We start from the raw sequence: 26,482 nt of genomic DNA on the forward strand, positions 1-26,482 counted from the left end.
CGCTGCTGCTGCTGCCGTCGCCTCCGGAGGGTCCGCTGCTGCTGCTGCCGTCGCCTCCGGAGGGTCCGCTGCTGCTGCTGCCGTCGCCTCCCGAGGGTCCCCTGCTGCTGCTGCCGTCGACTCCCGAGGGTCAGCTGCTGCTGCTGCTGCTGCCGTTGCCTCCTGAGGGTCCGCTGCTGCTGCCGTCGCCTCCCGAGGGTCCCCTGCTGCTGCTGCCGTCGCCTCCCGAGGGTCAGCTGCTGCTGCTGCTGCCGTTGCCTCCTGAGGGTCCGCTGCTGCTGCCGTCGCCTCCCAAGGGTCCTGTTTTGCCTGGTGTCGCTACTGGTCCTGCCATGCAGCAGGAAATACTGTGGCTGGTGCCCCATGAAGGGGAGCTGCCGGCCACGAAGAAGGGGGGGGAGGTCAGGAGACCAGCTCCCCCCGCAACAATTTCGCTGCAGGAGAATGGGTCCGTGCTCGGAGGAGAGTGTACAGCGGAGAGTACGGGGAGCGAAGAAAGCGAGGAGAGAGAAACTCCATTTAAAAACAACTGTAAGTATCGTGCTGGTGCTAAAACCAGCACTCTTATTTGTTTGTTTGTTTATTTGTTTGGCCAACGTGCCCTTTTCTTTTGTTGTTTGTTTAAATCCTTTGTTATGTTTCATTATTTAATAAATACGCTGACCGCAGTAGCGTTCAGCTTCACCCGCCCATCCACTGTTTTGTTTCTGGTACTTCCTGGTCCGTGATGTCACCACACACACCACTCAACAACAGTGCTTGGTCACAATCCTGGTGAAGCAGTAGAAAAGGGAAGGGGTTATGTACGCACACACCCATATAAAGAACATTTACAAGACCCAAGAACAGAAACAGTTAAAGAACAATGCTATTGAGGCACTGCATAATATCTGGATTTGTCCCAGATTATATGCATGCAGGTCTTTACGGTGTCACCAGGCAGTTTGTCAATTTATGGTTAGACCCACAAAATTGCTTGTAGTCATGGTATATAGGCAGGCAGATCAGGCAACCAGATGACAAATTGCTGAGAATAAAGCCACCACATGAAATTACTAGAACACCACGATCACTCACATCACGCAAGTCTTGGAAAGCTTTGGAATGGAGATTGTTTCTTTTATTTTATGCATCACTTATTCTTCCTGGCATTTTTCTGCCAATGTTTCTTGATCATTTCTTCTTGTTAGTCTTCGGCATGCATATTCTTCTTCAGGCAAGAATTTACAGGCAAGACATTAAGTCAGCACACAAATCATGGTGTACCTTTGTTGAAAAAATTGATTTATTGTATGGTAAAGAAAATGTGACATTCAATGTTTATCAGCTGGTGCATATTAGTGAGAGTGTTCAAGATTGGGGGCCGCTGTGGGCAACACTTTCATTTAATTTTGAAAATAATAATGGCATGCTGAAGTCACTATACAAAGGTACTCAGTTTGTTCCACAGCAAATCTGTCAAATCTTTCTTCTTTGGCAGGATATATCTCAGCGTCTCAGTGCTGCTGGGTATGAACCAGATTCTGAATTTGGATAATTGTTAACTAGACTCACTGACAGGAGACTGACAAGAGAAAAAAGTAGAGACTTTTAACCTTAGGCAAATCAACATATATATATATATATATATATATATATATATATATATATATATATATATATATATATATATATATATATATATATATATATATATATGACTGCTTCTGTTCAACTTTCCTTAGAAGAACTTTTGCAAAAAAGGGTTGTGAATAAGAATGCTGAGTCTTTTGATAGATTCATATACAACAACGTTGTATATTACACTACTAACTATACAAGAGCAGAAAAAAGATACAATTCTAGTGTGCAATTAATTAGTGGAGAATTTAGCAAAATACACTTTTGCTGTGCAAACCAAATTGTTTGTGTGATCATGATTGTGAATGCCAGTTAATGCCTATTACAGATGCCTATAGGATTGACATCAAAACGATTCTTAAACAAGCTTGAAAGAACAGGTAGAACATCAGTATACTTCTTGTCTGAAATAAAAATGAAATGTGTACATGCAGATGGTTGTTTACAGCCACTTCCAAATTCATATGAATGGGATTCGTTTGTGTCATTGGTGTGTGCAATTTTGTGTGCGGGGGGTGGGGGTGGAGGTGGGGGTGGTGTAAATCTGTTCAATTATGTTCTGTTTTGTTATTTTACTCCCTGTTCCCCTTCCCTAGATTTTATTTATTTTATTATTTATTATTATTTGTAAATTAAACTTGGCTTGAGCCTTAATAGTAGCATTATATTGATTTTAATACAACACATATTTAATTTACCACTACTAAAAGTTATGAACATAACTTTCCACTAAAGGCAATTATAGACTACCACTGTAAGTTTCTATAGAACAAGAATGTTACTGTGAAAGTAAAACATAATTAACAAAGGTACCAATGGTACTATAAGATTACTATAGTAGTGCTACAGACTACTGTAACATACTATAGGATTCTAAAGTGTTATTATAAACTACTATAGAATTCTATAGTAAACTTTATACAATACTACAAAACTACTACAGATACTATAGGGCACTATAGAAATACTATAGGGCACTATAGAAATCCTTTAGGGTCCTAAAGGAATACTATAGATTTTTTTGTAAGGGCTGAGCCAGTGGCGTAGCTAGGGGGGTTGGTTTTAGGGGTTTGAACCCCCCTCGAAATTAATTATTCAGCTATGTGGGACAATAAAAAATATCATCAATGTGCAAAAATCTCGATCCATCACCAGCAGCCACCCACCACCCCACCACCCCCTCCTCATATTCTCATATTCATTTAAAGATATTTAAAAAATATTTTCAGATATCTCTAAATATTTCAAGATATCTTAAAATGCAATTTGAGATATCTCTAAATGATAATTTGGCTTGCCATAGTAGGGTAATAAAATTCTTCAAGTAAAGTCTTTGCCTCTAAAGTGCAAATTAAAAAGAAATCATTTTGAGTAGCCTACAGTCTAATAGATGTAAAATACTGTACTTCTCTATTGCTTATGTAGGTTAGCCGAATCTTTGGTTTCTATGGCAACTGCCTCTGAAGATGGAATCCTGCTGCTTATTCATCTTAAAAGAGGCACAGTTAAGGTTCACGGTACTACATTTAGATACATGTATGTAAAAACTATTCTCATATACCAGTAGCCTGCAATGCAAAATGTGAACACTTTCTTAATCCAAAAAACAGAATAGTTGTTAGTGTCTGAACTTGGCAGTAACGACTTGTATAAACAGCTTCAACCCTGCTATGATCAGTTCCATATGTTTTTTGGTTTTTTTTGTGTGTGTGTGTGTTTTTTTTTTTGAACATGCAGATCATTCAATAGCCTTGATCTGTAAATAGTAACACAAGGCTGAATGTCTGGTTATAGTGAGTTTTACAGACACTGTCAACCACCCATGAAGTCTGCATTCAAGATACCTCAGCAAAACCACAAACTCTGAAGTGTGTTATTATATAGGAAATATGTGGAAATATAATATTAATAGCCATTATAACATAAAAAGGCATTTGTCAAAATGCATGACTAACCATTTAATTATGTTGCAAATATCCTTGTACAGTTTTGTTTTTTTAAATATATAATTCTAGTATATAACACATTGGGGCTGTTATTAATCCTAACACTGTAATCCATCCGCTTTTTTGTGTGGTTATTAGGTTACATTTAAAATCTGATATAAGGATAATGGCAAGACAATTTTGTGTTCAGGTAAAATTGGTTAACTGACTCCATCCAGTAGTTTGCACAAATAGGTCTCTATACGACTTACCACACCATTTAAATCTAAAAAGAAAAAGCCGTTTACAGAAGTTCAATTGGTGGGGGAGGACAATGGCTTTAAGGGAGCATTGCATTGGCAAGTGGGAGCATTGTATAATTAACAAGTGGCTTTCTATTTTCAAAACGGAATTGAATTGGAAATCCCCAATACAAATATCACCATACCACTGCAACCCACTTACCTTATCAGGAGAACTAAAGATCAATGAGCATCCTCCATTCCTGTCGAACCCAGAGTAACTGAAGCTAATAAACCCTGGAGACAAGACCCTGACTAGAAAGCATCCACCTGGGCTCCCCTGACACCTGGACAGTAAGGGCCGGAGTGTAATAAGGACTCACACTCTCTCAATGATTTCCCTCTCAAGCCACTCAGGAGCCCAAATGCCAATGCAGAGCTCAATGTGGACCAGCGAGCTCTTGCTCACCCGGCACATGAGGCAGCAGTGCATTCACTAGGTGAGCCACGGGGGACTTGGGTGTGTACTGTGCGCTGATATTATAGCAGTATGAAATTCTTAATAGTTGTTTATGTTAACCCCTTCTCATTATAAACTCTAACATCAGGAACTTTTTATGGTTATTTGACAGCAAAAAGGCAGTGATCGTACAGCAGTCTGCTTTGTAAACCTGCCAGTGACAGTAATTGCAGTTTTAGAATATTTCAGTCCTTATTATTATAGGATTCTTCCTGGGGATGTAGTGTAGAAGTTATCAAGTGGGAAGGGGAAGACATTTTTCATTACATCCCCTATTGTGAAGAATTCTTTATAAAACCTTTAGAAATGAAAATCCCCAAATCAAGATACCTTCAAAAAGACACATCACAAAAACACCTTGGCACTTGTTAAATGGGCTTCTTTTGAATGAACATGAGACAGAACCTCATCTGTATGAGCAATGATCACAGACAGAATGTGGGAGCTCCCTTTACCACTGCCAGTACTGTACCTGCCTGCTCTGTGAATATACTGTATACTGTTGAAGACTTCAAGCTTTTTTTTAACATTCAGCACTGTAGGACTACGTTAGAACCTGGCTTAGACCACAAACAAAGCCCCCAGTGGATTTACATCAGTTTGCAGTCTCTGCTTGAGAGAGGCGCATGACTGTAGAGTGTGGTGAGGTGTTGTGGGTACTGTTTATCTTGGTGGAACCTCTAGTTCGTTGGACATAAAGACTTACTGTAAATAATAAAAATCTGTTACAATATACAGATCCCATTAGATACTATTAACACATCACACAATCAGCCTTGATCTAATAATCAGAATCATACAATGCACATGTAAAAGAATATTAAACATGTAAGAAATAAAATATAGGGAAAATGGTATGAAGTATCCATTGAACTAATAGAGCACAGCAGCAGTTTAAATAACTCAGAAGTACAGCTAATGCCAGGACATAGCATCAGCAGGAATAACTCAGAAGTACAGATGAAAGGTCAAACACTCCCACTGAGCAAGGCCAGTTTAGCCCAAGGAATGTTCCGGACAGGGAGCTATCTGTAAGAATGGAAGCTATCAAACTGTTTTGAATCATGTGATCTGTCACGAAAATACTGCAGAAAGGAACTAATAAATTAACTGCTATATTTATTTTTGTTGCTCTCAGCTCATTTTCATACATAATAAAAAGTCATCAGTTTTAATTTCCTAGGTTCATTTTTTGTTTGTTTTTTCACATAGACATTTCAACATTCACATATGAAAAACCTACATTGGTTTCTAATAAATACAATAAATATGTGCCAGACATTCTTCTTTATGAACTAATGTGTAAGTGGACCCATATGTTCAAAGTATTTAATCCAGTCTTTAATGTCGGATGATTCTCATGATGTTTATATTTTGTCCTAAACAATAGTTCATGTTCAGCTTCAAGGCATAATAACCCATAATTTTGTAAAAATGTCATTGTGAATCGGCATCACTATTGTTATATGGCTAACATATTTGTGGACATAACACGTTTGGCTTGTATCATTAAAGTTATTTTCATTTAAAATAGCACAGTTATCATTTCGCAGATGTTGTGTTAATTCATGTACGTTTTGTTTACTGCTTATTGTAAATTGATCTTAGTAAACGGAATGCTTTAGATTAACAGCATAGTCTTGAATACATTTTTACTGGTGTCAGGAAGAGGCAAGAATGTTTTTTTTTTTTTTATTGACAAAACATTCGATTTTCAAGTTGGTAAAGGGTTTAGGTGCATTTACTTATTCAAATTTTTCGAAATTTGGACACAACGTGAAATAAATCAACATTGACAGAGAGGTTTACTCAACTGAATAAAAACACATAGCGAATGAGTTTGTAGAATGCACGTACTGCAAATGAATAATTAAAACAATATGGAAACATGAAAAAAAAGTTTAATTAAATTTAAACCGGGGAGGGAGTGGGGGCTATGTAAATTAAATTTAAACCGGACTGTGATCGAAAAATACTTTTAGAAAAACAGCATAATTCCTAATTTAACATAATAGCCAACAGATGTCGCCCAAGAGTCACAGCAACATTCGCTTATTCCTGTTTGTTCCTGTGAACTGTACCTGAATCAGGTTGGCAGATTTTGTGGAGGAAAGCTTCAATTTTAGGAGGAGCCTTAACTTCTGAAGAAGTAATGAACAAGACAGACAGTGCAATCCGGAGATTCTGCGAGTGTGTGTATGTGTGGAACGGAACTTGGTTATTGCAGCTAAAGAATTATCTCCAACCAGAGAATGCATTACCAATTTTTTTAATTAATTCACCAACTTTAAAATCAAGGAAGAAAATACATCAACTACTTGAGACTGGCTACTGGTTCTGAACATTTGGAAATATTAAACATAATCATATTCTTAACTCATGTTGCAGGTAAGGCATCTTTTAACATTCAAATCGATTGTGATTGAAATGAAATAATTGCTGTAAACTTTTTTTTTCTGAATTATAAACTTGTCAAAAAATCCAAATTCAGGCTCTTAATGGTTGTTTGTAAACACCAGTAAATAAATAACTCTCACAAAAAAAATTCTCGCAGAAGAACGAATCATTGTTTCAGAATAGAACAATGCCTTCAGAAACACAGCTGGTAAAAACTAGCCAGCATTAGTCAAATTAAACATTTCATTGTCAAGGGTCACATATCTGTTACATTATTTACAGTAACTAGGTAGGCAATATTATATATTGTACTAGTTAAGTGAACGCTCATTTTACTGCTATGATGTAATATTTTTAAACATTTCAGACCCTGTAGCAATGTGCTCCAACGTGCAAACCTATAAAAAAAAGTTTATACTTTATAAGACAGCGAGCAACATGCACGTTCTTGCCGTCCCTGTGATGTAGCGGCGGTACTAATCTCTGTGCTGCTGCAGCAGTGTGCAAAGTATTTTGTTTCCCACTGTACCAAACACACAGTAATTTGAGAAAGCTATTTGCGCAGCACACTTCTCTTGTCATCGTGCACAATTGAGTTTATTTTGACATTTTGGGCCCTATTCACAAAGCTTTAAGTAACGCATTCAGTATTTCTTATGCATAGACTAAAGTTTAAGGTACTCGAAACTGTTATAGACTGTTAAAGGAGCTAACGACAGTCCATGACAGTTTGAAGTACATTAAACTATATAGTATATGTAACAATATGCATGACAATGGCTTGTTAATATCTCAATGCTGCAAAATTGCGGAGGGATTTAGACGTTTTTATCTGATTTTGTGTACATTTTTTAGTTAGACAAGCCTTGCCAACTCCATCCTGGTGCAGTGATAATAATAATAATAATAATAATAATAATAATAATAATAATAATAATAATAATAATAATTGAATTCACAAGCACCGTGGTACCTCGAAATTTGAGTTAGCCCATTATCAATAAAAATCTTGGTATATCTTGGAAAATGGGGCGATTATATATGGTAATCACCAAATCTGAGAAGGGCAACATGGGAAATAAATGCCCACATGTATTCATCTGTAACTTACAACAACAACAACAACAACAACAACAAAATGACAATATTACATCAATATATCAAGAAATGGCAATTCATATGAAAAGTAGTATTGGAGTAGCTGTACTGAAAACACACCACCTGGAATAATTACAGTTTATTGATAGTATTCTGTTTTTAAGTACACTAGATTTTTTTTATATGTTCTTGTACTCAGACCATCACACCTTCCCAGGGAGGTGAGATGGTAACTGAAAACCCTATTCCCTTCATGCAATCTGGTTCATTCAGTGTTTTTCATTCTCGGTGTTCCTGTCATTCACAGCTGGAAAAGCATAATGCTCCAGATTCATTTTTGCCGAAATAATTGCATCATGCTTTAACTTGCTCTATTGTACAACATTCACATATTAGTCAGGCAATAACTATAGTTTCAATTATTATTAGCATAAATCAGTTAACATGTCCCTTATAAAAATGTACTGTGCTGTTTGAAAGGAAAAGCTTAGAAAAGTGTATTACTATTAAAGCATTGTAAAAGCCTAATGAATGTACATGAAATCACAGAGAAGTATGAAAACTATGCTAAACCATGGTAAAACACAGTAAAAGCATGTTTTTTCTCATGTAAAAATCAGCGTGTCAGAAATCTTATGAATACAAAGAGAATTAAAATGCTTTAAAAATGCAATCGTACTATCTTATTAGTGAGGTGCAAAAGACAGATCGTGTGTACCATCACATTAGCTGCTTATCCGTGATTCAGCAGTCATAGATCATAGGGTTGCAATTTATTGCTACTGTCGTCGCACATTTATCCGCAGATTTTTTTTTATGAGACCTTCCGCAGATTTGTATATAATTGGTACGTTCTGTCAATTCCTAAAAAAAAAAAAAAAAAAAAAAAAAGAATCCAAAACTTTTAGCAGGCAAAGAATTTAAAATTATTCTGAAAATATAATATGAGCTTTACAGTCCATTTAGTTTTGTTTTATGTAATAAAATAATACAATCTAATTAAATCTCCTAATTTCCTTTTGCTCAAAATCTCCCTGGTGTATAGATACGGGGTGCGTTAAGTAAGTGAGCCGCTCAGAGCAGCTCAGTGAAAGAAGCCTCTTGACAGTTGCTCAGTGTCGCTCCTCCTGAGCAGCTCAGAGCGCTGCAGAACAGGTTTCATGAGGTATGACACAGGCCCGGTTTTTGGGATGGAACCGCATAACAGTCTCGCGTTTTGATTGGTCCATGTCTGTCACATGAATATGTCATCACACGAGTGGAAAAGCTTGCAGGCATTTTTAACATCGTGATCAGAGAGAGAGTGATCTGCTTTTCACAACCTTGCCATTAAAATATAATGTGGTATTACGCTGTATTGATATAACAAACTATGGGTGATTACTTTATATGCATTATCATGTTATGCACGAATGTAAGAATTGGCTTTCTGTGGTGGTGTACTTTTTTCTTTCAAGTAGCATATATCTATAATCGTTTTTGAGATAAATTTTAATATAAAATGTATACACTATTGCAGTTTTGTTAGAGGATACATTCGTTTATCTCTAATGTAATTACAGTTTTATATATAGACTGCCCCAGTTACGTCGACAATTCTGGGCCGCTTTGCTTTTCAGATAATGTCCCAAATTCTGGGCCGATTTGGTTTGCAGATAACGTCCCAAATTCTGGGCCGCTTTGCTTTTCAGATAATGTCACAAATTCATGGCCGCCTTGGTTTTTAGATAACGTCCCAAATTCTGGGCCGCTTTGCATTTTCGAATTCAGCCCAGTTTTGGGGACTCAGCTGACAGCCGAGTTTCTAAGTCACCCATGCAGTTTACCATAAACTGGATCGTGAATTCATTTGAGAGTAACCCTTAGTACATGAATCAAAGTTAATGTATTTTTTACTCTCCCCAGAAATCTTTTTTTTTTTTTTTATGAAAAAACTAATAAAATGTAAATGTTAAAAAAACGTATTTCTTATTATATGAAGAAACTACATTGCACTGAAATAGATGCATGAAAATTAATTAAAGCAGTCGTTTTCCTTTATTAAAGACTAATATTAAAACACATTTTTGGGAAGGAACTTGGTATTCCGAAAAAAGGACATCTCATTTTCTCATGTAACGTCCTTCAATATATTGTAGTGTTTCAGGTTCTTTTTGGACAGAAATGAGACTGCAACTGTGAGTAGATGAAAACCGTTTATTTTGACAATAATTAAATAATGACAAAATAAAATCATAAAGTGAGGGAAAGGAGACTGGGAGTCGAAAGTGAAAATACATTTTTCTTTTACCCTACCCTTCCCAGTCTTATCCCCGCTCCTCTTTTGCGCAAAACCTACACTAAAATTCCCCTCCACACACGTGTACCACCATGCAACCCTGGCACGCACACACCACCATGCAACCCCTGCACGCATACACCCACCATGCAACCCCTTCACGCACACACCACCATGCAACCCCTACATGCACACACCAATATGCAACCCCTACATGCACACGCTACCATGCAACCCCTACATGCACACACCACCATGCAACCCCTGCACACATACACCACCATGCAACCCCTCCACACAGACACCACCATGCAACCCCTACATGCACACCGTAGCAATTCTTTGCAAAATATATTTTCGGGTATTCAGCCCCATTCATGTCTATGGCAGTGTTAAAAAACACATTTTCAGTCATATCTCTCGAACCAGAGCACCTACAACCACCGTTCGAAGGGTTCTAGACCAACCTGAATGTAATATGCCCAGTTTCGTAGCAATTCTTTGCCAAAAATATTTTCAGGGCGTTCAGGGTGTTCAGCCTCATTCATGTCTATGGCAGGGTTGAAAAACACATTTCAGGCATATCTCTCGAACCCGAGCACGTAGAACCACCATTCAAAGTGGGGCCCCGCCGCAAAAAAAAAAAAAAATCAAGTTCCTAACCGCCACAGAACCCGAGATACGCCCTGTCAAAAATGTCCAAAAACTACCCTTTTAGGGGTCATATCTCCATGACCCCGAGGCCTAGAAACTGGGTTGAACTTCCTAGGGTCATGTCTGGGGGCCCTCTTTCACAGGGAGCCACCTGTTTTCAAATGGTACATTTTCAACAAATTTACACATTTTCAGCATGATGGCATGTCAAGGTTGCATTTCCAATAGCTTTTGACCTCCAGGTTGGCAAAAAAAGATGAACCTGTGGCCGATGTCTTTCTTTAGCTAAGACTCTTGTGCACGCAAAGAGTGCCCTTCTGAGTTCGTTGGCCCAGGGGTTGTGGAGATACGAGTACGATAAGAGACCACCCCCTTCCCTACGGCAAATCCCATTATAAAAACACCATGGGGGTAAGGCTCGGCCAATGGCGGTCGTGGGTCGTACGAACTCGAAGGAACCCATTTTCTTTAGCTAAGACTGTTGTGCATCTAAAGAGACTACTAGCGAGTTTGTTGGCCCAGGATTTGTGGACTCATGGGGTACGACAGGAGGACCCCCCCCCCCCCCCCCCGACCGCGATTTCCTATAGCAAAATACATACAAAAATACACGTCCATTATATATAAGACCTGAAATGTGCACATTTTGTAGTGTATTTATGCAACAGAAGCACCAATAAGTCCATTCCAAGTGTTTTGTGATCACAGTATCAGCCTGAGTGTATCGGAGCATAGTTTTGGTACACCACCACAGAAAGCCAATTCTTACATTCGTGCATAACATGATAATTCATATAAAGTAATCACCCATAGTTTGTTATATCAGTACAGCGTAATACCACATTATATTTTAATGGAAAGGTTGTGGAAAGCAGATCACTCTCTCTCTGATCACGATGTTAAAAATGCCTGCAAGCTTTTCCACTCGTGTGACGACATATTCATGTGACAGACATGGACGTATCAAAACGCGAGACTGTTATGCGGTTCCATCCCAAAAACTGGGCCTGTGTCATACCTCGGTTTCATCAGTGATCTGAGAGAGCGGAAAGATTGTCGCTCTGAGCCGCTCAGTTATTTAACGCACCCACTGACATACAGTAGAACATTCTGGAATTTTCGGGAGTGTTTGGTCATTTTTTTTTGTTTACAGGCACCTGCTACATTTGGGTGTTTTTTACTCAAATCATAATCCTTGTGCTAATGTGTCAGTTGTTTTTGAGTACGTCCTTGGTTGTTTCTTATAGCCATTTCACATAGTCTGATCAAAATCGCACATCATTGACTTTTGTAACTGTTTTATTGGTTGTTTTTACTCTGTTCTTCTGAAGTGCTGCAGTATGAATCAGAGGTAATAAGGAATTGTCTGAAAAGGAAATGTTGGTCTTTTCTGAATCTGGTGTTAGGTGAAGCTGAGAAGTATTTAGCTAAGATCTTTCATTGATGTTCATAGTGGATTGTTTAGCATTTTGGTGATAGGACTGTAACCACCAGGGACTGAGGAGGTAAAAGTCCCTTCCTTTCCCAACAATGTGCTGTTCTTGTTTATTAGCTTGGAGCTTTAAGGGCTTGAATTTTTCTCCACACCAATGTACTGATAGCTATCTTTGATCCCGAAACCATAATATAAAATATATATATATATATATTTTAATCTGCAGAACACACAGTCAACATACTCAACTTTTTTTTTTTTTTTTTTAAAGTAAATTAAATCATAATTGTGGCACATAAGCCTAAAGTGGCGTCTGGAGGGTATATAGCCTCTATAAATATAAGCTTAAACTGTCAAGTTCTAAAATGATTGATAATTACAGAGGATTAGTCTTGAAGACTGCTCAACAGATGAATGCACTGCTTGACAATACAGCCAGCCTGTAGTTCTTACCTGGCAGCTCTATTGGCTGAAGACTTAGCATTTTTTACCATTAGGGTTAAACCCTATTGACACAAACTCTGTCTTTAAGCTATGCATGTGTCAAATAAACGGCAGGAGCTGTTCAAATTTAAGTTTTGAAGTAGCCTTGTCAAAGCACATCTATGTGGACAGATTAATCAAAGGTGTGAAGGAATTATTAATAGGTTTATTTTCCAATAACTGCATAAATAAATATTTATGTGGAACACCATCTTCTGGTCCAAACCACTTCACTTGTGTGAAATTATTCTTCATTTTCGTTTTCTAGTCATTGCAGAATCCATTGCAGCAGGACTGTGCAGCGGATGGCTCTTGAACTACATATGACTGATTGAGCTCCACAATATGACTCATTTGATTTAGAGGTGATGAATGCTGGACATTCAGTAGTTTTAAAAGCTGTAGTTGCTTTTTTCATTTGTAATTTTTGTTTTATTTTTATGGCTCTTTAAAAACTCCCTGTTTGGACAGCTCTCTACCACAGCATTACCCCAAAAGGCAAATAATGTAGGTGCTGTAGTTTTTGATTGAATCTCACCGTCAGTCTAGTTAACAAACATTTACCATTAGCTATTTGTTTTACAGGCTTTGGTGAAAAGGTTGAGAAACACAACTGTCATTGCAGAACATTATCACTAGGGTTTGAATCTGTTCTGCAGCTTTTTGGTGTAAACAGCTCCTAAAGTAACAGCTCTTAGGACAGTTTTAGGAGACAGCGCTTTACTTTACCAATCGGTCTCCAAGGCTGGGGAGCATGTATGCTGCCCCCAAGGTAAACAAGTGATAGAAAACTGAGATTTGAGAAACGTGTAGGGTTGTCCCCTGGCTCAGGGAGAGCCGTCCTCTCGGAGGTGACCAAACCAATCGGCCTCCAAGACTGGGGAGCGTGTATGCTGCCCCCAGGGGGAACCTGGAATGATTGAGACATTGTTAAGATAGATTTGACCAGGGGTCCCCTCTGGCTCTCATAGAACCTTCCTCTCGGAGGTCGAGGCCAGCTTGGCTGGTTTGGCAAGTTTGGGAAGTGAACATCACTTGCCCGAAAAAGAGGACCCCTGGCTCCCCACATCTGTGCCACCAATGCAAAAAAAAGAAGGGTTAGTTAATTAGTAACAATCAATACTGGAGGATTAATATATATATATATATATATATATATATATATATATATATATATATACATATATATATATATATATATATATATATATATATATACTGTATATATATATATATATATATACTGTATATATAATATATATATATAATACCCTTCGCGGTCCATTTATTCAGCGCATCTCAGGGGCGTCAGATCAAATTTATTTTCACACGCGCAGTTTATTTTAGACGCACTGTTTAAAATTATTTTTTTCACAGTAACAGATTTAAAAGGCACTGCATAACAACAGGACACTCAGTACTGCATCTCCAGCCCTGCCCTACCCCTTGTTCGCTGTATTTTTCACATACCTCTTCATAGTCGTGCATACCGATAAATTATCTCCTGATCACTCGTTTTATCTCCAAACACCATAATGCGATCCAAGTCACTATTTTATTACTATAACATCTCAAAAAACTCTGCAAATGTCAGTGATATTCTTTGAGCGCTGGATGCAGAATCAGTTATCTTGTTTGGTTATGTCCGTGTTATCTCTTTGGTGCTGGGGCTATGTGTATTGCTCAGATATGCCATTTTTTGGCTTCTCTTGGCTCCTATCGGTCTCACTTGGCTTTTGAATGGTTTTCTCGGCTTTTTCCTGAGAGAAAACGACTAGAGACCTGTGTTTTACGTCTTTTTGATGATGTCGGACAGGGTCTGACATAGGACCGCAAAGGGTTAAGGACTAATTTCACTGCTCAGCGGAGAGGAACCCCCCCCCCCCACCACCACACACACACACACCTTGTGGAAGGAACCCTCTTGTGGTCCCGGTGGAGAGATGTTGTGAATACATGCTGCCATAATTAATTTTGACAGAACCAACACAACTCGTGATGGTAATGTAAGATTGAATGTGTTGCTACTAATTCTGAAACCTGAATGGGTCAGTGAGGCTGAGGCGGCAGGCTCAGGATTGTACAAACAAGTAAGAGCACAGCGAAACACAGAGCACGGCAGAGCATACGCCAATCAAACGCATATAAAACAAACTATAGAAGTTTCTCACAACCAAAGCACAATAAAAAGCCACAATGTAAGGGAAAGCCTGGTGACGCATAGGAAAGCACAGAGAGCAAAAAAATACAAACGCAAAAAGCAAGACAGAGAATGAGTGTTCGACCCAGAGCTTAAATAGGGAGGTTAATTGATAGGTTGGCTGGATTAACTAAGGAGGAGCCCCAGCTCCTGCTCCCTGAACGACTCCCAATGGTTACAATTAAAGCCGCAGTTAACGGTGGAAGAGACTCCATTAATCTTTTCTATGTGAGTTTTTTGATGTTCCAGCGAGCTTGAAGAAGAAAGCCTCTTCAGACTCAGTAATTAAAGTAATCAAAGGATAAAGCGAGAGGCACATTTTCAGGTATAGGGAAAGCTCAATATGTTTTAAAACCCTCCAGCACATTCGCTTGGCCTAGACCTAGGGCAGTTTCTGCTGAGAAGAAAAGCCTAAATAGGATGTTTGAAGCAGCATTGAAGAGCTTAATGGATTTTTAAAACTATATTTTTTACGTCAATGTCATATGAGTCTTAAGTTGCTTTTAGGCTCTGCAGCAATTTATTGTGGATACTCCTACCTTCACTGGATTTGTCTTACAAGTATTGACATGTCTGCAGCACATATGTCAAAAGCTGTTTGATTGAAATAGGTATATGGTTATAGTAATTATTAAATACATTTGTTAAACTCTAATTAAGTATAAACTGTAAAGAAATTAAGTAGAATCCTACTTCATTTGACATTTAACTTACAGTAATGCCAAACAAGGGAGATGCTTTTTCTTTCAACCCCAGTTTCTTTACAGAAAATCCAAAGCTACACACAATCGTGTTCTGCTTTCCACTTAAAATATAATTAGTTGGTGCATATTTAACAAATTATTCTACTTAATCAGAATCAAGACCCTTTTGTTTTCCCGGTTTGTTTGTGATTTCCTTTTGGTTCAGTGACAAGCATACCAGTTTACTCCCTCCTTTTTGATACTGTGCTAAAGCTACCCAGAAACCTAACATTATCACAGTGTTTCTTTTCATCATTACTGAATCATTAACATTGATTTAAGCAGAGACAAACGGTGATGTCTAATGTAAATGTTTAACATTATTAATGAGCAAAAAATGCTGAGGCAGTGTGTGGTTTTTTTTGTTGTTGTTGTTGTTATTTTTAGTTTTGTTCTGGTCTCGCAGCAGCCAAAGTGAGAACAGACTTAGACGTTAATTGAGATTGTTACACACTGGTGGAGTGCACCTGGCACAGGATATTATTCCTTTAGCATTTATATACGGGATAGAAAACGATAAATGTTGAATCTGTAAATATGATTACTGTTATGTATGAGAAACTGTGGATTATTTTCTTACCCTTTTACACTTTCAATTGATTACGCCAGTTAAAACATTTCTTCCCAATTGATACTTGTTCATTCAATAGCAAGATTCAATTGATTGTTTATTTGGTAATTGGATTTGGTTTTCGCTCCTTTTGTTATGCTTAGTTCAAACAGTTAAAATGTTTGTCTCGCACGTTGCGGGAATGCTGTCATGAGTCTGACTTTGAAATATAGTAGTGACAACTGTGCTTTAGATGTAGAACATGAAAGTGGCATTAGAAACATAAAAACAAAGAAATGTGAACCAGGGACGGAGAGTAAAGTTATGGATAGTTTGCCAATCCTAAAACAGATGAAGACCTAAATATCATTGCCAGTGATCGGTTTTCGAAAAGTACGTAAGTGGGCTGTAAGCTTGTTTGAACAGTGGTTAAAGCCAGGAAAGAAATGCAAAAGCTGAGTTTGAACCTATTGTCTGTGTAATTGATGGAGATTTACAAAGTGATGGTTAAATTGTTGTTGTTCCTGAACCTGCCCAGAACATATGTGAAATAAAAATTAGAAGAGGGATGTTTATGTGGAAATTAATTTTGTGGTAGAATATGGGGTACAATTGTAGAAGGGAGATGCATAATACGCAGTCTTTACCCTGCAATGTAACATAGGCATTCAAAATGTGGGTGGAAAAAAATTAATGTAGTTCTTGCTGTTTAAACGATGAAAAACGACATATCCCAGAACACCTCAGCTATCCAACAACACTAATTGACTGGCAATCGGTTAAACTAATACACCTGTTTGTAATTTAATAAGCCAGGCAGGTATAAAAAGACAAGTTTCAAAGACAGTAGCTGTCTGTGTGAAGGTAAGGACATGTGTATAGACCTGAATATGGTGTACATTAAAACAAAGTATATTAAATATGCGATTTGTGAATAATATATTTAAAGTCAGTAAACCGAATTGGCGGTCTGACTGAAGGTTAGGGATGCTGTTAAGTTTAGTTAGCGCTCCAAAACAAGAGCTAGGATTTATTTTAGTTTTGTATTGTTTGTTAAAAGAAACCATGTTCCCACTGGAAAAGGGTCGCACACCGCGGAACAAAGAAACATACAGATCTGTCCTGTTTAAACCCATCCTTTGTTGACAAGAGTGCTTAATCCACCAAAGACAGAGTTAGGAACCCAGAACTGTGTTCAAAGTTATTCTGTAAATAAATAATTTTTGTCACAATTTGTAATTCTGAACACTTTTTTTTACATTCTGTTACTGTATAATTGTATTGCTTTTAGCAAACAATATGAAATGCTGAAGTGAAATCGCAAGCCCTATTCTAAGTGTTATATTTTAAATGTGTAATACTAATTGTTGAAATGATTGTTGCGTAATAAAATTGTATTCACTTTTCTGTTGAATTGTTCTGACTCTGGTTTTGTTGATGAATAAACAGTTTTCTGTTCATTCATTGACTAATCCACTCTGGATTTGTACAAACTGGAGTATTGGTGCAACCTTGCACCAGCGCTCACCCCTTCCAAGTGCGGGAAAAGACTCCCGGGGATCATTACAGACACCTGGCAGGAGCCAGGGAATGATAGCAGCCACTGATTGGTCAGGGTTAACTCACAATGTTGCAATGTTGTAAGCGTTGTGAGATATAAAAGAGGCATCCTGCGTGCTAGTCGGGGTTGGAGAGTTGGAGAAGTAATCTGTGTAACCTGCTTTGCTGAGAAGTGTTGCCAACCTGCGTATCCTGTGCTTTTATGCAAAATAAAGCAATTGCTGCTTTAGAAGAACTCCTGTTTACACTGTTCTTACCAAGACATTACAGTATTCTTGTGGGTGTGTTTTTTGTAATTTTTTTGGTTGATTTTATCTTTTTTGTAGATAATGTAAATTTGCCACTGAGATACTGGATTACAGGAAATAAAATGACAATTAAAAGAATAGTTTTAGTGAGTGTTCTGTAATTGTAGTTTGGGCTCTACCTCCCAGCCCAGAATTATGTCTGTAAGTACCTAAATCTCTTCCTTTATCCTCTCCTCAAGGAATGAATATTTCTTCCTTGTTAATGATAATGATACCCTATGTGTTTATCTTAGATTATGTGGTGGTTATTAAGATTAATAACTTGAGGCACAGAGTCTGCGGTTGACTTTCAAGACAGACGTGCCTCAACAGCAAGCTCCAACAAAGGTGTCAGGTATAGATCTTGTCTTCAAACGCACCGGTGCGCATTCCAAACAGAGCCAGCTCTTTGTGTAAAGAGTCTCAAGACTGGAAGACGATGAAAGTCTCAGCGTCTCAGGGTGTGTGTGTTCGCTTAGTCTAATAATGAAGGTAAGGCTCTCAGGCATGGTAATTTAGCTGTCGCTCCACTTCCTGGAAAATGGTTTAATCCCCCCCCCATCCCCCAAGTGCCTTGGGCTGGTTTCAGACAAACCTTTTTTGTTGGCCCGGTTGTGGTTCAGTTTAGGAGGAACCATGTAATTAATCTTATTTGTATAAAGCAGGCAGGTTGCTTTTGAAGGGCTTTGGGGGCTATAATTAATTAGAGACAAAACTTTGATGGTGTAACAGTTGCTTTTATGAGATTAGCCTTCACACAGCATATTATAATTTTTTTTGAAAAATTCACTATCCTGCTTTGTAAAAGTTTGTTTATGTACCGGTAGTTGTCTTTGTAAAAGTTTGTTGTTTAAGATTTAAAGATCTGCTTTAGAAATTATGGGTGATAGAAAAAAAGTAATAAAAAAATAAGTATAAGATTTATGTTCACAGTTTATTAGCTAAAGTTAAAAACAACTCGCTTACTAACATGTGTTGTTTATTTGTAGTTTTTTGGTAATGTTTAGTTATAACAACCTACTAATAAAAAAAAGTCCATTTAAAACCCGTACTTCAGGATTATATCATTGAAATTGAGTTCTGTTACTATAGTAATGTTTTGTGAATGATTTCAGGTTTTAATTTAATTAATTATAAGCAGTCAATGAAATGTGTACTGTAGTTCTGCAAATACAATAATTATTGTAAATAATTAATCAATACAAAATTCATAAATTAGTGTCTCAACTCATGGTTACTGAAGTCCTAGAATCCTTTTCATTTTATAGTATCGACTTTTTTTGGAGCAAAAGCAAAGGGCCTGAGGATTATTCTTGGGGGGGGGGGGGGGGGGGGCTGGGGGCTGGGGGTGTAATTCAAGTATGCATGCAGTAATTTCCCCTGAAGAAAAGTTATCTAACATATTGTTTTGTAAAAAATGCGTCTACGTTTTATCTTGATAGATTATGTCACACACTTCCACTGTCAAAAGCAAATAAATTACCAAAAACATGTTTATGTGCCATTGTCTGGTAGCATAACATCATAACATTATGCAACATCCTAATCATTGGAGTAATTATGTAGCTGGTATAATCTGTCCCAGGCTGAAAAATCTTAACTCAGACTCTCAAGCTATGTTTCAACTGGGCAGTGTTGCTCAGGAGCCGGCTCGGTTTGTCGCTTGTGAGTCTATATGGAACAGTGATCCTTACTACCAACAGCCAGGCACATTCATTACAAACCTGTGCTGAAAATGGAAAAGTTGAGATCTTTCAACCTCAGCACTTGTGGTCCCTTTTTTCTTGTTCTTAGCCCTGTGTGCTCACTCAACCTGTCCTGGCTATGCTTTACCAATCATTCACCATACTGAGACCTGGGCAAACCCTTTCAGCAGAGGGCAATCATTGGAGCCGTCCCTTGCTGTATAAAATACTATAGTAAAACGAGTGATTTTTCTGTTTTTATGCTTTTTAATGTTTTATTTATGTTTTTTTTTTATGCTGCAGCTGTCATTTCTCCGAAGGCTGGTCTTGCTGGCAGTCCACATGGTTTGCATAGGGTGTTTTTTGTTAGGGAATACAAACTTCTGTTGTCCGCTAAAGTGGAGCGTGTCTGTCCAAGACTGACCAAAAATAATTTTCTTTGTCTGTGTATTACTGACAAATGATTGCTATTACAACATTTTGGAGAATATTCTTGTCCCTTAAAGGAGTGCGCACCAAGTTTTTACAGGGGTGCAAATTTGACGTAATGGTGCAACATTAAATTCTGTTTAATTTTAAATACATTTTTTTCATTGGGTCTGGACTATTCAAATCACCCACCCACACTCATCCACATACACAGGAGAGAAGGTTTGTGTCGTGTGAGAAGTTGTGAGGGGAGCTTGTGAGGGGAGCTTGATTAGGGCAGGGTTTGATAATTTAACACCACTTTCAAAACAGTTCAGCACAAATTTTCAAAATGATTTGCACCCCAGTTTTAGTTATCTTGAGCAATCACCACTAATACTAATATCAATAATACTAATTTCTTTTTTTGAACATCTTTTGGTACATTGCTTGTATTTTATATTCCAGTTTTGAAAAGGCTACTTATGAACAGTTGTTGCTGTTTCCTGGTGCCTAATCATTTAGAAAAGCTACCGGGATACACCAGTTTTATCTATAGCATTGTATTTTAATATCCTTAATTAATGTATTGTAACAAAAAGCAAAGAACCAAAAGATTATCTCAATAAAAAAGGGACCAGTTATAACATTATTAATGCTTGTAAGAGGTATAACGAGGGGTTTTAAAGAATTTCTTGGCACGCCTTTAGTTAAAAGTTTTTTTTTTTTTTTTTTTTTAATTGGAAACAAAATGGTACAAACTTTGCACTGGAATACACGCCTAATAAATTAGGACCATAATGATATATTTCCAGGAGAAAGTGTTTTTCTGTAAAATGCAAATGGAAATACCCATATTTGTCATGCTTTTCATGATTTCATGAGTTATTAGAGTTCCTGCAGTCTTTTGGAATTGCTTCCTGACTGACAGCTGCCTGTTTGATGTAAGCCACACCCTTCTAACATTAGAACTCCTTCCAATCCCAGCCACCCTTGGCGGTAAAGGCTTCTTAATCACTGCTGTGCTTTTATAGGTCTTCAGACAAACATCAGACTATCCAAGCCTTCTCCGGGGCTGAAAAACAGCTTCAGCAGTACAGTATGTTACAGAGGCAGCTTTGGAGAACTGACTGATCATCTGCCAAAAGAAGGAGGATGCATTAAACACACTTGTACTGGCCTGGAGTTTTATGTGCAAAGATTGCAATCATATTAGTTGTTCATCTAATGGCTAAACACTACACATTTTCTTAAATAAGTTAACTACTGTATATGACTAAATATTTTAATGAAGTGCCAACTTGAAAAATCTCAGATGAGTGAGCAACATGCAAAGCAGGATATTGTGGGTCCATTAAGTAGTTCACAACTTTACTTCAAGGTACCAACATATTGTTAAACATCTTTACAAACTAGATATAATACAGGTTTTCTTACAGTTTGAAATTACAGTTGATTTTATGAGGGTTATAAAAACTAGCTACTTCAAAGAGAAACTGGATTGATCCAGATGCTTTGAAGCTAGGGTTAAGACAAATGGACAAGTAACCAAGTGATAAGAAATTTATGTATTTTTCTGATTGGTTTAAAGAAAAATCATGATGTCACTGAAAGACTGCATTTAAACTGAAAATACTAAACTGTTCTTTGTATTGCTCTGATCCGTGCTTGGAGAGAGGATACCTGCAAACTGTTGTCACCATGTAACCTTTAAGATGTCTGGTTGTAACTTTGAACTTTTATCTTCAATAAACTACACTTATCTGGACTCGAAAGCAAGAAGCCCACAACTTCTCTTTCCTTTCTTCTTTTATATCTTATCTCAACACTTAATAACAGGAACAATGTCATTTTCATCCATTTTTAAAATGTTTACTTCAGAGATTCAGATTTTTCAGAGGTTGCTGGAATAGCTAGTCAGCACTGTACATTTCAAACTGTAAAACTAAATAATTTACAGACCATTTTAAAGAGGTTTGCAGTCTTTGCTATTACCCCATTAAGTTGGTTTAAATCACAGTAGAAACCCCTAAGGAAAAAAAAAAAAAACATTTACATACTAGCAGATATTTAGCAAGTTTGTAACAAAATAGTAGAAGGTATTTACCGTTTATTGTTCTTCTTAGTGTATCATTTTCTTCTCAAAATAATCAATCAATCTTCTCAAGTCAATCAAAAAGAGTTTAATCAGGAATCAAAACACAAACAGGAGCAAAGCAAATCAAATGCGATACATCAGTGACCTCACACACAGGCCTCAGTTGATGGTGTTCTGAGCTGGCATCAGAGCAGATGTTATTTTCTTCTGCACCCCCATGGCATCAGAGATGTTCATTTTCTGAGCCGGCATGGCACAGAGATGTTAGTTTCTGAGCTGAGCTTTCATGACATCAGAGATCTTTGTTTTTTTCTGGGTCGACATGGCATGTTAGTTTCTGAGTTGGCATCGTTGTAGATGTTTCTGAGCTGAGCAAAGAAATGACTTTGCACAGATATACAGCTAGCTTACGTAATTTCCTTGACGAGATGTGGTCTTATTTCCCTAGCATGGTGTGAGACAAAGCACATTAATAGTTAACATCTGCGTTTCTTCACTTCACCATTGTCAGCAGAAACCCAGATAACAAGTTACATTTAAGAGTTTTGCAAAATTCTCACAGGCAGCAAAGCGCTATACCCACGCATCACAAGGTCAAATGACAAGGCTGGTGATTGCAAACTGCTGATGTACACCAGCAATGTACAGCTTCATTTTAAGAGTTCATTATCCCTGCATTGATTCAGAACTTACATTAGACACTGGAAAATCACACAATTTTTTTGTTTTTTATTATTAATACACAAATGTATTTGTAATGTTTAAAGAAAAATGGTACTGTTTATATTATTGATTGATGGCGCTCTGGTGAGCTTTTAACTTCCTTCGAATTTGAAAGTGTACCAATAAATACTTTCTGTAAAAACTAACTGTTATACTGTACTGTTTGTGTATCTTAAAATTGTAGCCTTTTTATTTTAATTTCGTTTTTTTATTGAGGAAAACTAGGATCCCTGGTTATTAGGCATTCCGTGGTACTTACCTAAAGTTAAAAAATGTCACTTTTACCAAAAATAAGTGGTTTTAGAACCATTTTTAATTGGTTTGATTATGGTTTATACATAGGCTCAAAACAGCTTATTAAGCAGAAACAAAGGTTTTATCACCCCTCCGAGGTCACGACTGTACTCTGAATTATGAAAAGCCTGTTACTCCCTGGCATGGGTGTCTTTCAGGCCATGTGCCAAGTGAAACAGCTACAAGGTCAGGGAAGCAAGACTTTCAAAAGCCTTACATTAGTCTCTGTTTATTTTACAGCAGTCACTTTCAGCCCACATCATCATGTACCCCTAACAGCCCAGGTTTCTGTTTCAATCAAGAATTACATATTTGTGTTAAACATGTATTGTGCATGTAATACACCATTTACAGAAAGCACTAACAGACAGCCTCTGAGACTAATCAGCTATAGTGATTGCTGTAGAGTCTAACTTTATCACCATAAATAAATAAATAGAGAGAACTAGCTGACCATAATAGTTTGCAGCTAATAGTATATTTTTACCTCAGTCATGTGAGTAACGCATTGTACAAATCTAATTTTGGAATCTATCATTCATACAAATCCCAGGATTGAATGACCACCAGGCTTATCACACTGTTCAAAATGATGTCTCCTTGCTAAGCAGATGCGGAGCTTGAACTAAGGAAAATAATTCTTCGAATTCGGTTGCTAAATGTAATTTTAAACATACTGTTTAAAATTACATTTATTTAAAAACAGAATACTCCAAGAACAGAGAGGTGGTGGCTATTTCACTAGGATAACCATATTCATGGAATAACTACAGTATTCTATAACGTTCATTGCAGTGAGGCTCCTTAGAGAATGAAAGGGAGGCAGTGCCTCCTCAGAATTTCAAACTGAAAAAATTATAGTAGTGGAGAAAATGCATTTAACAGCCCAATGGGGGTAAAACGTTAAGAAGATATGAAAAGCCTTGTCAGTCAGAATACAATAATAAGATGCTACTGCTGCTTGGGGGCTTAAGGGCACCCCAAGCCCTCTGCCTTTTTCATCTTCCCCATTTTATTTGGCCACTAGTTGCCACTGGTTCATTGTGTATCCTCAATGACCTTCACAAAATACTACCCAGTTCAAACTCAAATCTTTTTTTTTTAATGTAGCCTTGAGATTTCCCACTAAAACTTCAACACTCCCAACACAAGCCTCTTAACTGTCCATATTTGTGTATAGTCAAGCATACAGAATATATATGTAATTGTTTAACAGTTATGTATTTAATGCAGTATTATCTTTTAACTTTGCCATGTGGATTGAGTTGTATTTTCATTGTCTTATTCTTTGACATGATTTACACGGTGGTATTTTTTGTGCCAGTAATTTAACAAGCTGCTTTACATAATTCACTCTTGCCTAGAAGACAATCTTATTTATGTGCTAAAGAAAGACATGTGAACACTATTATTATAGTCCTGAACGCTTGCCAGTAAAAGCTAGTCTCCTGTAGGTAAAATGGAGGATACAATAAGTTTTGCCAATTTCAGCATTTTAGCTACTGTCAAGCTACTTGTTTTCAATAAAAACATAATTAATATATTACCCCCTCAAAGCGAACCAGGTGATCTTTTCATTTCCGTATTTGTGCAGACTGCACGGTTCGGCACTGTGTTTAACCACTTGTCTAAACTAGTTGAGACGAAGCAGTCAAAATAAGTAAAGCAAAATGCCTGGGACTTTGATACAATCTTAACATCATTTGTTTGGTTTTATTTTTGCATTGTAAGCGACTCCTGGTGAAATAAAGGAGAGATAATATTTTATATCCCCGAAACTGGAGCTTGAACTATAATTGTAGTGTTAAGTGGATCATTAAGAAAGATGGCTTACTAAAGAATAGTTCTTCCCAGTATAACACTAATGTGAAAGCTGGCAAAACTGAATGCAAGGCAAATATCATTTTTCTCAAAGGAATAACATTATTTTAACAGGATAATAAGAACCAGAAACATCATTTGATGATCTTGATATTTTTTGTGATAGTTGTGTATTCTGTTTTTGTTGCATTCCTTTCAGATGTGCCATTGCCTTTGCTATTGCTTCCTATTTATGTATTTTGGAAAGCTAATGCCCTCAGTGTGATTGTTATCCACCCATTGAATGGACCATTTTCAAGAAATGTCATCCCATTTGTATGGACCAGTAGAGTAGCAGTTCAATATCAGTGATTCAATTGACTATTTACAGCCCTCTCAGCTGAGCCATATGGAAACATACAGTATTTTATTTTAAATAGGTTTTCAAATTATAATTATGCCTGAAGTGGGAGGCATGAAGGTGGTGTATTACAAGTAGATTTCAGGGATTGTTTCTGTAACTGAAAGTATACACATCTACCTACAGCACTCAATAGCAATGGTTGGTAACGACCTACTACACGTTCTATTGAACAGGAGTTCCTTGAAGATTCCTTCTTCTTGTTCAATTCAGTTCATTGTTGGACACTGTAGCTATGTGTTTCGATTAAATTCACATTAGATTGAAAAACCATTCACTTGTCCGTTAGTTCATGGATGGCTGTTCGTTCATTCCTTTCTAGTAAAGTAATCATTCTGGAATATAAAGAACATAATGTATCAAAGTCTTTAAATGTGCATTGTATACAGTATGTCGTTCTCCTGGCGTGTGGTCCCAGTCTTTTCCAGATACAGGGTTTCTGCTGTTGATTTCAGTAGTAAGCCTGTGAGAAATGGTGAGGGAATGCTTGCTTTTCTGTACTGCAGAACAAGAAGAGCCTTTAATTTTTGTATTCGCTTCTTGTTATATCCCAACAGGAGAAAGGAAGGAAAATGATTCATCAGGGAGAATACAGATGGTCCCATTTTTTCTCCTTTTTGCTGGTAAGTTATCTTTTGGATGTTTAGAAAAAAATGAACACCTTTCTTGCTAAGTACTGTCAAATGTTCTCAATGTAAACTAGAGCTGGTGGTGAATTGAGCAATACATTTGGACACTGTTTACACAACCATTCGTGATGCGCTTTTTATTTACCAAAACTTGAATTGCCATTGTTTTACCAATGCATTGTCATTGAAGACTGAAGCGTTTTTGCAAGTCATCCTCCAATACCAAATAAAAACAATGTAAAAGAAATGTAACATACTGCTAAAACCCATTTAAACCCTAAATACATTGTTATTCGAAATGAGCATTGAAGCCAAGATAATAATGCACTAAATGGTTTTGATGTACACTTAATTATTCTCTTTTTTTTAGATGTTGACTTGAATAAACCTTTGGCAGAATTCCCAGGAGTTAATTTCACTGCACTCTTAATT

General features: G+C 37.3%; 1 protein-coding gene across 2 annotated transcripts in view; it reads left to right on the forward strand.

Moving 5' to 3' along the window:
* The first annotated feature begins 6,471 nt into the window (after positions 1–6,471).
* The window catches only part of LOC117406708 (tumor necrosis factor receptor superfamily member EDAR-like), a 46,359-nt gene continuing 26,348 nt past the window's right edge, over positions 6,472–26,482 (forward strand). For both annotated transcript variants that reach the window (XM_034010979.3, XM_034010980.3), the window contains exons 1-2: positions 6,472–6,695; positions 25,979–26,044. In XM_034010979.3, the coding sequence (XP_033866870.1) occupies positions 6,687–6,695; positions 25,979–26,044 (75 nt within the window). In that variant the 5' untranslated portion in view covers positions 6,472–6,686. The remainder of the gene's footprint in view (positions 6,696–25,978; positions 26,045–26,482) is intronic.

Source organism: Acipenser ruthenus, chromosome 8 (assembly GCF_902713425.1).
Source record: "Acipenser ruthenus chromosome 8, fAciRut3.2 maternal haplotype, whole genome shotgun sequence".
In the NCBI taxonomy this organism is placed as follows: Eukaryota; Metazoa; Chordata; class Actinopteri; order Acipenseriformes; family Acipenseridae; genus Acipenser; species Acipenser ruthenus.